At 52.0% G+C, this 14,927-nt stretch overlaps 1 protein-coding gene and 1 long non-coding RNA gene across 7 annotated transcripts in view; one reads left to right on the top strand and one right to left on the bottom strand.

Moving 5' to 3' along the window:
- Nucleotides 1–8,258, bottom strand: part of Ube2v1 (ubiquitin conjugating enzyme E2 V1) — a 29,698-nt gene extending 21,440 nt beyond the window's left edge. The window contains exons 1-2 of one of the 5 annotated variants that reach the window (XM_076851953.2): nt 8,180–8,221; nt 889–960 (exon numbers count right to left, since the gene is read on the bottom strand). In XM_076851953.2, coding sequence (XP_076708068.1) covers nt 889–920 — 32 coding nt within the window. In that variant the 5' untranslated portion in view covers nt 921–960; nt 8,180–8,221. Of the gene's footprint in view, nt 1–888; nt 961–7,746; nt 7,931–8,179 lie in introns of those variants that run through there. The other 4 variants (XM_076851949.2, XM_076851950.2, XM_076851955.2 and 1 more) reach the window with 4 other exon arrangements.
- A 2,645-nt stretch (nt 8,259–10,903) lies between these two features.
- Nucleotides 10,904–14,618, top strand: LOC143394504 (uncharacterized). 2 transcript variants are annotated; one of them, XR_013090709.2, is made up of 3 exons: nt 10,904–11,033; nt 11,461–11,579; nt 14,184–14,618. It is a non-coding gene; the product is annotated as an uncharacterized LOC143394504 (long non-coding RNA). The 2 variants fall into 2 exon arrangements; XR_013090708.2 differs by lacking the exon at nt 10,904–11,033 and having other exon boundaries at nt 11,116–11,579; nt 14,184–14,398; nt 14,492–14,618.
- Nucleotides 14,619–14,927: the final 309 nt, after the last annotated feature.

Below are 14,927 nucleotides of genomic sequence, written 5' to 3'. Positions count from 1 at the left end.
TTTGCTCTGATCCACGCCACCAGATTCCTAACTGCCTAGTCTATTCTCCAGTTTCTTTTAAAGTGCCCTTCTCCACGCCTACCACCGGCTTCCTGCCACAACTAGAGCACTCCCCAGTCCCGCCCTGGCCTGCACCCCACCGTCACACACCATTCCCTGTCACTCCTTGCTTGCTCCCTTAGCCTCAGCCACACCAGTGTGCCACCTTTTCTCCTCCTCTGCATTTGCTCTGCCTCTGTCCCAGAGCCAGGGGTGGCTGAGTTGATCCCTTGTTCCTCAACCTAATGACTAACTGTTCCATTTTCTCATCTTGATTTATTTATCAAAACTTTGGGGTACTGGGGGTTGAACCCAGGGGCACTTTACCACTGAGCCACATCCCAGCCCTTTTTATTTTGAGACAGGGTCTAGCTGAGTTGCGAGGCTGGGCTTGAACTTGTGATCCTCCTGCCTCAGCCTCCCAAGTCACTGAGGTCAAGGGCATGCAGACTTATCTTGTAGTATTTTTTTTACTGGACTTGTTGCCACTGAACATTTTAGACATATTCATTTCCACTTCATTGGCTACGGTGATGAGAATAACTCTCTGTCTTTGTTTAGTACTGTGTCTCCGATGCCCCTAAGGTGCCCTAAGTACTCTGCTCTCTAGAAAAGGCACTCAGAAGTTTGTGGGTGAATGAACAAACAACTAGGGGTTAACTAGGGGTATCATTTCAGAATGAATAACTTCAATGTCAAAAAATTCTATCTCTGCTTTATTTCTGACAATACAAACAGCAAACCAGGCACCATTAATGGGGAGTCTAGGGCTGGGAAGGTGGCTCAGAGGTTGATTCAGTTGATTAAAGTGCAGTAGGAATAAACATGTTAGAATATGGGGTTTCTGACCAGTATGCTTCTGTTCTTCTAATCAACTGCATGCGTGAGGCCCCAGGTTCACTCCTCAGTACCCCAACACATCTGCAAAAGAGGAGTCTAACATCATGAAAATCATCCTGGGGTGAGTATGGGTTTTAAGGTCCAAGAAAAATTATATTTTTAATATAATGATCTTAAAATCTACAAATCTTACTTGGAAGGCAGTAAACTGCAGAGGACCTCTCAGAACCCCGTCTCCATACACCTGGATCTCCACACGAGGCCTGCGCTGTACTTTTTCTTTCAGTTTCCGTTTCCTTTTCTTTTTTATTCTGACTCACTCTCCGAGCTTCTCAAGGCAGAGCTGTGACTCATTCAGTCTGCCTCCCTAGAACCCAGCAAGCTATCTGGCACACAGTGGTACTCAATAAATGTTTCCTGGTTGAAGAAAAAGCAGAATCTTCCCTTTTCTATTAACAGTCTTAACCGTCTACTGTGACCGACACATCGGACACCAACAGTGTATAATTGAGATGCTAAGGTTTTTAAATTTTGATATAAGTAAAATTTGGTACTATTTTCATTTTTTTAGTGATCGAGAATTTTAAGGAGGTATATACTTTTTTTTTTTTTTTTTTAAAATGAGGGAAAACTGGTTTCTCACCTAAACCACACAGGGAAAGTATTCTTCACTTTTGTAAAATGAACTATGTTTCATATAATCTGTAGGAAAGCATGTTACTAATATTCCAGACCTGCACATAAAGTTAATATATCAACACTTTCTACAAAACAAAAGAGCATTTAAATCCAAATGGCCAAACTGTACCCCAGTCCTAGAATTTCAGGGGCTACTTTAGGTATACAAATCTGAATACAGGTGGAGTTCAGAGACCTGTAGACTTAAGGATGTACCAGTCACCAGGAGCCCACCCCATCCCAAATGGAGAGTGTAAGTTCAAACTCATGATTTCACTTAAACAAAACATTTCAGTGAGTAAATTAAAAAACCAAGTCCACATATGCCAAAGAACAGAAGCATAACTGGTCAGAAAACCCAATATTCTAATGTGTTTTATTCCTACTGCACTCTAATCAACTGAATCAACCTAAATTTTCAGATTCCCAATATTTGTCCATCTGACATCTAAAATGCAGCTGGAAAAACAGCATCAAGTGATGACACAGAGGATATAAAAATGGACTCTGTAAGAACTAGAGATAGATAAGGAAAATCTAAACATGCTAAGATAATCTCACCAACGTGCTAAAATATCACAGTGACCCAAGGCCTTTGACAAGAAAATATTTGTTCCTATTACTTCAGAATTTTTTCCAGAGGATTTTCCTGGACCTGTGTCAGTATCAAAAGCAGCCAGTAATTCTCTTGGCTAAATATAAACCTAAAAGTCAGCAGCTGCAGGAGGCACAAAGAAAACACAACAGGCAGGTTGAGAAAGCATGAATATGTGATGAGTCTGACGCGGTGTAGAGCGGGACACTTAAGGCAGTCCTGAGAAGCACAGCTACACACTGAAACACCTGGGGTACAAATGGACTCCATAGCAGGGAAGGCTGGGAGGCCCGCGCCTGACCCCGGCCTTGACTTAGAACAGGAGAGCTGCAGGGTCCTCCCGAAAAGAAAGCTGCTGGCTCCGTGGGATTCTGGGCTCCTCCAAGAAGACAGCAACCTGGGCTAGGAGTGTGCGGCTGCTCCCGCCCCAGGAGGCTCCCACTTCAGGAGACAGGAAGGCCTGGAGGGAGGCACAGGGCTCAACCTCCGAGGGCTAAGGTCAAAGCTGAGCGAGCAGCTGGTCTGCCTGCCCAGGAGCCTGCCAGGAGGGGGTTCTCCCCCAGCACTGCTTCATGCAGCGGGGTCCTCAGAGACCGCAGCTGGGAACCTGCTCCTCCAGAACTCCAGCAGGCCCTCCAGGCCATCTCAATGCTCCCTAGTTTGAGACCGCTGCTCTAGGAGAAGCAAACCGCAATGACAGAATGCAGACCTTGAGCTCCTCGGAGGCTAGGGTCAGGCTGGTCAGCGAGGAGGCAAGGGTCAGATCCTCCCTCCCCTCCCGGGGTGGAGACAGAGAAGCTGTTAAGAAGTGCGTCAGGGCTGGGGAAGGCGAGGACACAGTCAGTTCTACAGTAAAGCACCAGGGTGAGACCTGTCCTGGGGAAGACTGAGGGTCACTTTGCTCCTGTCCTATCAGATACAGTTTCTCCACATGCCAAATTGACATATTTGGTGACATCAAAGTAAGACCCCGGATTGACCCACTGCAACTTTCAACAAATATTTATTGAACAGCTGACTATAAGGTCAGGGACTACACCGGGTGCAGGGACACAGCAGAGAACAAGACAGAATCCTGCCTGATGAAAGGCACAGAAAATATGCAAGAAAAGAAACAAGATTCAGGTAAGTTTGCGCTTTAGAAGAAAATCAAACAGGCACCTGGGATAACGACCAAGAAATCTCCTTGCAACCATGCCCGGAGGTGCACCTGTAATCCCATGACTTGGGAGGCTGAGGCAGGAGGAACAAAGGCTCAAGGCCAGCCTCAGCAACTCAGCGAGACCCTGTCTCAAAAAAAAGAGGGCTGAGGAGGTAGCTCAGTGGTTAAGTGCCCTGGGTTCAATCCTTGGTATCAAAACAGAACAAAAAACCATTCCATGCATGAGGTGGCAAGGGATGAACTTTCTGGGGAGTGTTGCAACCTGAAGAATAAGAAGCAGCCGGGCACGTGGAGACCTGGAGCCACAGCACACCCAGCAGGGGAAAAGCAAGGAGTGCGAGGGAGCGGGTGCAGGGCCAGGACCACTCAGCGCCTTATGGGCCATGGGAAAATCCTGAGTTTATTCTTCAAGTGCAACAGGAAGGGCTTTCTGAGGGGAAATGACAGTTTTGACATTCTGCTTCCTGTATAGAAAATGTATTAGAAAAGGGCAAGTCAAAGCAGGTCTCCCGACTTCCACACAGGAGAAAGGTGGTGTTCTGGTTACAGGACGACAAGGGGGATGGAGGGGACTGGGGTTACACCGGCTGGACCTGAAGCTGAGGAAAGACTCCTGCCAGACACCATCCACTCTCATCAACTCGAGGCAAACTGCATGGCTGAGGCGGAAATGTGGACAGAGGCCCAGTGCTGAGGGCCCGCAATGCTGGTTCTGGAGAAGAGGCAATGGGGGCCAGAGATAACAGTCCAGTGGGCAACCCACAGAGGTCCCAGGGCCTGCTGCAGACCAGGCCCAGGACCTGCACATGAGCCACACCAGGCCCAGCAGGTGTGTTACTCAGAACAGGGTACATGCAAGCACTTCCCTAAAAAAACGGTCCCAACTCCCATGACCCAGCAGGGGACACACAATGCCTAAGGATGCTATAAAAAGGGTTCCTGAAGTGGACGGCAGACACTTCTCATTCAAGTCCTTTCTTTCCCAAGATTATAAACACTCCAAGACTCAGGAAGAACATGTCAAATCCACGCCTTTCCACCTGTTTCCTAAGGTCCTGGAGCAGGGGTGTGTGTGCAGCGGGGGGCTGCAGTCAAAATGGGCTTTGGTGTGACCACCACCACTTCTCAGCCAGCCATCAGTTCCCTCAACTTTTAGTTCTTCCCTCAGTAACTCACTGGGCTGTGAGTGCGAAGAGGAGACAACAGGAAAGGCCAGCAAAGTCCTTGGGATGCTCCAAAGCACCACATGCAGCATGAAAGCAGTAATTTCACAATATTTACTCCACCAAACGTGCTGCTCTGTACCTCCCTGTGGCCTTTTAGAATTTGATCAAACTACTGTAGAGTTCAATTCAAAATGGAGGAGGAACAATGAGGAAGAGAAAGAGGAAGGGGGGAGGGAACAGGGTGATTTTAAAGTTACTGTGGAAGGGACAAAATCAACACTGAAATGAACCCTGGAGGTCCCTTAACAGAACAGCTAGCACTGGCCCAGCTAAGCCAGTTCCCGCGTCATGAGCACACTGCAGGCTCTCTGGCTGAGCCAACATGGAGCTCTTTCCTTGATTGCAGGGACCACACTGCAAAAGTCACTTAATTACAATTGATTCAAGATGGCTCACAGTGAGACATAGGGGAACTGAGACCTACTAAGGGACCATGAGTTCTCATCTCTGGTTTTCTCTGGGAAACACCCTTGAACAGAAGGGACAACTGTTTAATCTCCACTGCCCACATGGTTAACCTGTCATAAACCAGATGTGTAAGGGAGCCACTCCTAGGTATGCAAATTTGAAGTCATGCCCAGCTAGGGTTCACTCCTCTTGCACTTGGTTTCTAGTTCACTGTCAGGGAAGTCTGTGGGCTGTGGGGTGACAGCAAGGACCACTGTCTGAGATCCTGCACTATTGGACAAGGCGGGAGAAATCCACCACAGTGTGGCATCCTGAGGGACTGAGAGGGATGTTTCACAGTTCTACTCTCCAGGATCTGTGCGGAAAGCGCACGTCACAGACCCAAGGGAAATGAGAGGAAGGTGGTGCAGCAAGCGCTGACCATGAAACCAAGTCCAGCCTCTGCAGGAACTCAAGGCTTCACGACTCTCTCCTGGCATCAAGGGCACAGATTAATCAAAAGGTTCTCTTTAAACCTGAGCACAGGCTCCGCAACACACCTGACAAACTTCTCAAGGTTAGAAAGCCTGTACTGCACACCTTCACTGCCTGTGGCCACAGGTCATTTTAAAGCATTCATTAAACAAACACTTCCTAAATGCCCATTTCATATCAGATACTCATTCAATAGCTTCCCCTTGTACTTCATAAAACCCAAAGCTACACCTCCATGACTGGACTCCATAACAAGTCTCCCTCGCATACCGAGGAATTTTATTCTGTTCTTTCAACATGTCAAGCTCAGAGCCACCATAGGGCCTTGGCATGGACAGTCCTCCCTATGACACAAGTTGCAGGGTTGGTTCTTTCCATTATCTGCCTCAGTTCAAATGCCACTTTCCCAGAGAAGCTCACCTTGACCACTTCTCCGGACACTATCACATCACCCAATTTCCTTCACAGCACTCCCTTTATGTGAAAATATTCTTGTTTGTTTTTGGTATTGGAGATTGAATCCAGGTGTGCTTAACCACTGAGAGACATCCTCAGCCCTTTTCTTTTCTTTCTTTCTTTCTTTCTTTTTTTTTTTTTTTGAGACAAGTCTAAGTTGCTTAGGGCCTAAGTTGCTGAGGCTGGATTTAAACTTGGGATCCTCCTGCTTCAGCCTCCCAAGTTGCTAGGATTACAGGTATACACTACCACACCTGGCTGAAAATATTCTTAATCATTTACTTCCTTAATAGCCTCCTCCCTCATTTGAACAGGAACTCCTCAAAGATGGGGCTACATCCATCCTGTTTGCCATCTATGATAGGACCCACAGGCCTTCAGCAAATGTCCATTCTGGGAAGACCGGTAGAGAGTGCCTCAAAGCCTGTGCTATATCTAAGCCATGCCGAGTGCCCTTGGAGTCCACTAGACAGCAGCTGCCATTGTTTTCTGATTGCCCTAGCATTTATGAAGCCCTCTAACACTGGTAGGGCCTCAGGAAGTTACAATTAAGGAGTTGTTAAACTGGACTGTAGGTAGCTGATCTCAAGCAACTGCCAACAAGGCTGAGTTGCATGGTAACAATGGCTGCCTTGGACACACTGCATTCTCCAGCTCACAGCAACCTGGCAGGGATGGTATTCTGTGAGAAGTTCCCCCAGCAGCCTGCCCTGACTCAGCCTCTGTCTCCTGGGAGTGCCTGCGGTAGTGTTTTGGTAAATGAACTGACTCAGCAATGTACCAACTGAAACCAAAATCTAGTTAAAGGCTGCCATGGTTCCTCTATGCTCCAGGGAGACCCTGCTGACTTAAATGTACAAGGCAATGTAAAAGGCAGTCTGTGATGGATCACTTTAATTAGATCCTCTCATTCAATTCTAGCAGTTTCCACCCTATCAGTCACACTCAGACACTAGAAGAGACATCCTGAGAAGATGAGGTCCCCCACACTTCCATCCCCCTCCTGACCCTGCCCTCTCTTACACCCAAGGACTTTCGTACCCAGGCTGGTGTCCCTGTCTGCTCCCTCTATTAGAGGCAACCCACCATCACCCCATTAGGGGATACCTCCTGGGCTGAGGATGCAGCCTCCTCATTAAAAGGTAGAGAATCTCCCCCAAATTCCTGAACTTCCGGGCTCTAACTCTCTTCCCCCATCAACCCCTCGGAGGAATGGTCTGCAGCCAATGACCAACCCACCTCCAAGACCATCTGAGTCCATTTCCAGATGTTCAAGTGCAGAATGCTAATCCTCAACAGCCCCTTCAAGTGTCCCCTCCTGGCCCCTTTAAGTGTGCTCAGCAGGAGATCCAGTCTCCAAGTGCTGCTTCCCTGAACCTACCAGGGACCACCAGAGTCCCTTCCTCAGGAGTATTCCCTCCTGGCTGTCCTTCCCCACAGTCATCCAAAAGTTCTCATCTGTCCCTCCCATCTGGCCAATGGGGAACTTCTGAGCTGAAGGCACCAGTCTGTCCCAGTTATCCAAAAGTGAAAAGGAGTGGTGGCTCCACCGGACAGGCACTTCCAGGTCTGCCCCCCTGACCCAGGGCAGGACAAGAGAAGTCCCCCTCTAAGGAATCCCGTCTGGACCCACTGCGGGGGCCTTGCCAGGGCTGCCACTCCCAAGGCACCTCTTCCGCTCCGCCCGCAGATGGCCTCCGCAGCCTCACTAGGAGGAGTCACCTGTCCCCTCAGATATGGCCTGCTAGTGCTCGGGTGCCCCTGGGTCGCCCTAGCCCGGCCCTGGCCGCTGCCCCTCCCCGCTCCCACCGGCCCCGTGGAGATGCCCTACTTCCCCCAGGCAGCCAGGCGACGCTTCCGCCCCTAACCTGCGGACCTTGCGGCCAACGCCTGGCCGTGCGGGCGGCTCAGTCGCCGGGCCGCGCTCCTCCGCCCGCCCGCCCCCCGGGCTCCTCGCCGTCCGGGGAGCACACGTCCGGGGCCCCGCACCCAGAGGGGCCTCCCGGCCCGCTCTCCTCCGCGGCGGCGGCGCCGCGGGGCTCGCCCGGCCTGGCCCGCCGCGGGGCCCTCCCGCCGCCCGGAGCCTCCAAGCCTCGCCGCGCCGCCCACAGGCCCCTCGGCCCCCGCCCGTGCTTCCGGCCGCCGCCTGCTCCTCCTCCCCGTCGGGCCGCGCGGGCCACTCCGCGGAGCCCTGCGGACCGGGCGGCGCGGAGACGCCGGCCCCACTGCAAGGGCCTTCCCGGGTCCCCGGCCCCAGCCCAGCCCGCACCCCCTCGGCCGGCCGGGCCCGCCCCCGCTCACCCGAGCCCGTGGTGGCTGCCATCTTGCGTCGCTGTCGCTCGAAGGCCGGCCCCTTCTTCTCCCCCTCCCGTCCCCGGGCGCTGGTGCGCAGGCGCACGCGCAAGCGCAGACTGCGCCGCTGACGCCCGCTCGCGCACCCGCGCGCCGGGCCTGGAGGGGCTGCAGCTGAGAACCCTTTCGCAGAGAGGAAATGTCTGCGTGCGCGAGGGCCCGGCAGCCTGCAAGTGTCTTCCGGCCCGGGTGCGAGGATGGTGTTGAGGTGCTTGGTGAGAGGGGCTGGGGCGTTTAGGCTTGGAAGGGCGCAACTGTGAAAGGAAAAGAAAGCCGCAAAACAAAAAGCGCCTGTTCAGCCTCCGGCGTGTTCCTCTCCAGCTAGATCCTCGCAACGTCCTCACCAGGTCAGGATTAACGTGAAAAATGAAGCTGAGCCAGGCCGTGCGATTTAGCTAAACTCAGCTGTTTAGCGGCTGAATCAGAACTTGACCCCGGGCTGGGAAGTCTTGCTTCCAGGGTTGTTGCCACCCGGCCAGAGGCGGCTTGGGGTGAGGCGCAGTTAACTGACTTGAGACCTTTAAAGCTGGCAGCAAAAGCGTTTGCCTATCCATCCACCCATGCATTCATTCCTTCGCTCATTAGTCTACTCCTTCATCCAAATATTTGTTAAGCACCAACTGTATGCCAGGCACTGTGCTAGGTGCTGGAGATGAACCCCCGAAGAACCAAGTCCCGGCTTTCAGGGGCTTAGATTCTAGTCGAAGACAAAGAGCAAGTAAACAAGTGGGACACTATAACTACGACTGGCCAGGGAATAGACCAGTGAAGGGGCAGCAGGAAATCTCCAGGAAGAGCCTCCTAAGGTGGTCACATTTCAACAGAGACCCAACTGATGCAAAGGAGGTAAAACGGCAAATACAAAGGTCCTGGGGACATATATATTTGCAAATAAGTGATAATTTAATGAGCAGCTCCTTTATGAGCCCTTATATGAATGTGAAAACTGAGGCTGAGAAACTCGAAGCGACTGGCTCAAGGTCATACTGCTGATCCCCAGCAGAGGAAGGACCAGCACTCAGGACAGAGGAAGCCGGAAGCCCTCACCCAGAAGATCCTACTCATCACCTTTCTCGACAGCAGTTTCTGCCAAGCATCTCTCCACTGGTCCCACTCAGGGCAAGTGCCGTTGTCTCCCTGGGTAGCCTCGGCAGCCTGTATTCTGACCCTAGTCTAGTCTCTGTAAGGCAGCCAGAGTCTACTCAAAATGCCCTCAGCTAAAGCCTTCAAGTGGCTCCCCATTCCCTCTGGACAACATAGATGGTGCAAGCTGAATGACCATAGAGTTATCTCCAGTGAGGGCACCTGTCACACTGAAGGGGTCTATTGCATTCTCTCCAGGATAATGAAACGAGGTTTGTCCTGGACTCTGGGTCATTGTAAAGGGTCAGTAGCAAGTAGAAGCATTTGGGCAAGCTAGGATGGATGGCTGCCCTCCCTGCAAGGATGTGCCCATAACGGACTAAGATGGGGCCAGTGAAGTGTCCAGGGCAGAAAATTTAAGGAGCTTTCCACTCAGGTCCTAACTGCACTTGTGAGGCCGACTGAGGACCTCGCTTGCTTCCCCTCAGCCTGGCTCTTCCAGGAGCACAACCTTTTCAGAGCCCTCTCTCCGCAGGGCCTTTGCCTGTATTCTCAGATCTAGGATCACCTCCTCAGGAAAGCTTTCCTTGGTTCCTCCAAATGGGTCAACTTCAGCTATAATCGGCTCTCAAAATGCCACACACAATGCAACCTGACGTTTTATGTAGCACAGGATAGAAATTTGATTTGGGGAGCACATTAAATATGTGTCCTGGACTTTGGGTCACTGTAAAACATCAGCAGCAAGTGGAAACACTTGGGCTGCAGAGGTAGGCGCCCCTCTGAAGGGAAATCTTCTAGGTTCACGTCTTTCTTTACCACGCACTTCCCTGCACGACTCTCCAGGCGTCAGTTTCTCTTTGAACGGGAGAGGAAAGTATCGACCCACAGCTAGCTCCTTGAAACTTGACACAATAAAGTAGTTCTAAGTTCTCTCTCTATGGTTTGTTTCCTCTTGAAGTATCCCTGAGCAGAGACTGGCGAAAATCACTTTCATTTGAAAGGGGTTTCCAAGCTTCCAAAAAACTACGAGTTTCCTGAAATCTCAGCAAATATTTTTTCACCCAACCTTGATGATACTTGGCGGTAATGATCAGTACACTAAGCCCATTTGGCTCCCTGAATTTTCGTTCTTGTAGGTTTAAGCATTCCTTTGCAGGGTCGCTGTTGAGGAAATACTTTGAGAAAACCCCTTGGCACAGGGAGAAGCAAGGGACGCCAGAAAAAAAAAAAAGGCATTTACCAAGCCATTATATCCTGCTTTGACTGGATGCAGCCACCCCTAGGGACAGCCCCATTTCAAAAATGAGCAGACGGAGACCCAGAGCCTACGGGTGGAGGAATGAGGATTCAAGTCCCTTTCCATTATGGTCAGAAGATGTTTAATATTCGCATAGATTTTTCTGGTTCTCGTTGGGAGTTCCTTGAAAGTAAAATTGACAATAACGGGAAATTCCTGTGCAGAACGCCTTGCAAGAGGTTAAGCTCGAGGCGCGGGGCATGCTGGCTGCTGTAGTCCGGAGGTCGCGGTGCCTGCTGGGAGTTGTAGTGCTCCCGGGGCTCCCAGCCCGCGGGAGGTTCTGTTTCTTCCCGGCCGGCAAGGCCAGTCCCGGGAGCTGGGTTCCTCCCGCCGGCGTGGTCCCGCCTCTGCCCGGAGCTGATAACTCAGCTGCTGGCGAGGAGGGAATCCTGCTTCATCGGATTGTTGAGGATTAAAATGGTTAGCAGAGCTAGAGGACTCAGAAGGCTTGACGCTAAGTGCTACTTAAGCATTAGTTGCTATTATTGCCTGATCCTCAGTGACCCTTGCAAAGTAGCCTTTGCCGTCTCGGTTTTGTTGGCCGAGGAACCCGAGGCTGGCGGAGTTAGGTGGCTTTCCCGGGGTCACACAGCGAGGACGGCGGAGAATGAGTTTTGGAATCTCCTTCTTTGAGCCCAGCTGCACCTGCTGGTCCCCTGTGGCGAGGGACGCGGGGTCTGAGGTTGCAAGCCACACGTGAGGGACGTGCAGCCCGGCCGCTGAGTCAGCAGCAGGTCGGGGCGGGAAGTCCAGAAAAGGGGGGTGTTGGACACTTTCCGCTGCCGGCGTCCCCGGTGAGCCATCCGTTTCCCGGGTTTTTTGTCTTCCACTCCCTTCTTTCCACCAGAGGAAGTGGCGAAGTGGCGCCAACGGTCATGTGAAGCCACGAGGCCCAACCTGAGGCCCAAACCCTGACTCTCCAGACCAAGATGACAACGCAGAGGTGGCGAGCCAGGTCCTGAGACGGTACAGAGCACAGTCCCGCCTACTGTGTGTGGGTGGACATTACCCTGTGCCTATATAAGGGACTTGCAAGGGTACTTCAAAATGATGGAACTGGTGGGCCTGGGAGGGGCGCTGAGGGCTTGGGGAGCAGAAACTGGGGTGTGTAAAGGACCAGAGAGTTGGTCTCATGGCTCTGCAGGCCACCTGACCTCTGTGGAAACCAGTTACCTCGTTGCTTGCTGCAGCACAAAGGAGCCAGGGACAAGTGAGTGGGTGGGCAAGGCCATGTGCCAACTAAACTCTGCAATGGGCACTGGCATTTGAATGTCCTGCACTGAAAGATTCTCCTGGCAATCATTTAAAAACAAGTGCTTGTGGCCACAGCAAAACCAGTGGGCTGGATTTGGCCCATTGTCGCCTGCTGACCCTTGCTGTGGCCTGTTTAGTGTTCACATTCTTGTGTGAGGGGGGGTACTGGGGTTTAACACAGGGGTGCTCTACCACTGAGCTACACCCGTGGCCCTTTAGTTTTTTTTTTTTTTTTTTTTTTTTAATTTTGAGGCAGGGTTTTGATTTCTGAGGCTAAATTGCCGAGGCTGTGATCCTCCTGCTTCAGCCTCCCGAGTGGCTGGGATTTCGGGTGTGCACCACTCTGCCTAGATGGCTCATTTTCTTTCGAATAATACGTTATTTTTTAGGACCTGGAGACACCCCACCACTTATCTACATCTCCTGCCCTTTTTAACTTGAGGCTGAGTCTTATTAAGTTGCGCAGCTCATTTGGAGCTTGCCGTCCTCCTGCCTCAGCCTTTGGAGTCCCTGGGATTACAGGTTTACCCAAAGGGGTTGGGGTTAAACAGTGGACAGGCGCCTGCGGTGTGTGCCTAGACCCCCTCTGAAGAGAGGCCCACACCCGCACAGACCTGGATGCTTGGGAACCAGTGTTTGCCCTGCTCCACCACCAGATGGCAGCATATGCTCACTGAAAGCTGGCGCCCAGGTTGGGTGGCTGTCCCAGGTGGCCCATGACACACCTATTTTGCTTGGCCCGAATTGTTTTTTTTTTTTTTAAACTCAGGGGCGCTTAACCACTGAGCCGCATCCCCAGCGCTTTTTGAGACAGGGCCTCACTGTGCTTAGGGCCTTGCTAAGTGGCTGAGGCTGGCTTGGAACTTGCAGTCTTTCTGCCTCAGCCTCCCAACTCGCTGAGATTACAGGTGAGTGCCAACGCGCCCGGCTGGCATCATGTTTTAAACATGGAGCCAGCATTTGAAAAGTCTGGACTGGGGGCTGGGTTGTGGCTCAGCGGTAGAGCGCTCACCTATCACGTGTGAGGCCCTGGGTTCGATCCTCAGCACCACATAATAATAAGTAAATAAAATAAAGGCACTGTGTCCAACTACACCTAAAAAATATTTAAGAAAAAAGAAAAAGAAAACTCTGGACTTCTGGCTTCTCTTTAATCAGCTGATGCCCAGAGCGGCTGTGTGCGGAGAGCTACGGTCTCCAGGTCACCCCAGTTCCAGCGTGGCTGCCATTCCCACGTGGACTGCGGTCTTCTGGAGGACTTCTCTGTCACTGGCCTCCCTCCCTCCTTCCTCTGGGGCTACTGATGGGTATTTGAGGCGCCAGGGCTTTGGGTGGGACAGGAGCTTGGATCCTGTTTCTGCCACCTACCAGCTGTGACCTTGAGCACAACAGGTAACCTCCAGGCCTCAGCGTCCCCATCTGCAAGTGGTACCAAGAGTGGTCACTCCCCAGAGCTGCGGGATGGCCCCAGGCCCTGCCACCTGGCAGGTGCTGGTGTTCAGGGGTTGAGTGGCATTTCCTGTCTGGCCACCGACACTTCTTTGCAAGCCCTGATCTTATCAGTGGCCGACACTCGCTGACCTGATGCAGAACAGAGCTCCCTGTTTTTGGAAAGCATCTTCCAGCCCTTGGGGTTCGGCAGGAGCGGGAGGCCTGGCTCAGCCATCCTTGGCTGTGGGACCTTGTGCCAGTCACTTGACCTCTGGACTCCTTTCTTTTGCTAGCTCCAGGGCAACTGCCACAGGTTGGCAGGGCCTGGGAACAGGACAGCGACCCTGGCAGCCCCTGGCCGCTCAGCCAGCCCCTCTGGAGTCTGGCCCCTGCCCATCCATCACACTCTCTTGTACAGACACCCTCTCTCCTGGGTACTTGCCTCCCTCCTGGGGTTTGAGAAGGTCACAGGGACATGTTTCGCTCCTGGCCAAGGGACACTCACCCGTGCCCCACCAGCAGGCCAAGGTGGTGGATTCAGGGTAGGCACAGGACCCAACCCAAGCCACTGGGCGTCCACTCTGGGACTCCGCAACTAACTAGTGGGAAGGGCGAGTCCCCGGAGATGGGCCACTGTTCAATGTCGTCTCAACTCAGGGGAAACTGAGGCAAGACAGAGACCAAGTTCTAATGAACTGTGAGTCCCTGGGTCCTGTCCAACTTCAAGGCAGGGCCACCCCGTGGACATCTGAGTTTTGTGAGCTCATACAATTCCTTTAGCTATAAATTTCTTCCTTAGTTTTCTTTTTTGGGGGGATACTGGGGACTGAACCCAGGGACACTGCCCACTGAGCTCCGTGCCCAGCCCTTTCTTTCTTGACACAGGTCTTGCTCAAGTTTCCCAAACTGGTCTCCTACTTGGGATCCTCCTGCTTCAGCCGCCAGAGCAGCTGGGGGTCCAGGCGACCATCACCACGCACGACTCTGCTTCCGTTTCCTATCACTGTGAGACATCAAACTCTAACATCCCTTCCCTTACTGGTCCCCTCGGACATAGGCATAAAAAAGCCTCGTGGTGACCAAAGTTGAAGAAAACGAAGGTATGGGTCACTTTTTTTTTGGGTACCAGGGATTGAACTCGGGGATGCTCGGCCAAGAACCACACCCCCAGCCCTGTTTTGTATTTTATTTAGAGACAGCGTCTCACTGAGTTGCTTAGCACCTCACTTTTGCTGAGGCTGGCTTTGAACTCACGATCCTCCCGCCTCAGCCTCCCGAGCCAACACACTTTTAAAAATAAATCCATGTTGTACGTGACTGCTCTCATCTTACCATTTTCCTGTCCCCGACAGGCCTTCTCTTCTGGCTAACTGCAGAAACTAGTCCAAAATAGATTTCTGTTCTGCTTTTGCAGTGCTAGGGATGGGACCCAGGGCCTCACACACGCCAGGCAAGCCCTTTACCCCTTGGTTATACTTGAGTCCCAAACTAGATTCTGACGAGAGTCTGTAGCATCCACAACTGAATCCCAGCCCGACACATGTGCCTTATGGTAACTTGTTCAAAACAGAAACAACTTCCTTTGTTTAAAATGTCCAGTGGCCACGCACTCACCTCGGCCTGGGAGGC

This window comes from Callospermophilus lateralis, chromosome 3 (genome assembly GCF_048772815.1).
Source record: "Callospermophilus lateralis isolate mCalLat2 chromosome 3, mCalLat2.hap1, whole genome shotgun sequence".
Taxonomy (NCBI): domain Eukaryota; kingdom Metazoa; phylum Chordata; class Mammalia; order Rodentia; family Sciuridae; genus Callospermophilus; species Callospermophilus lateralis.
This window is presented reverse-complemented; position numbering and strand designations above follow the sequence as displayed.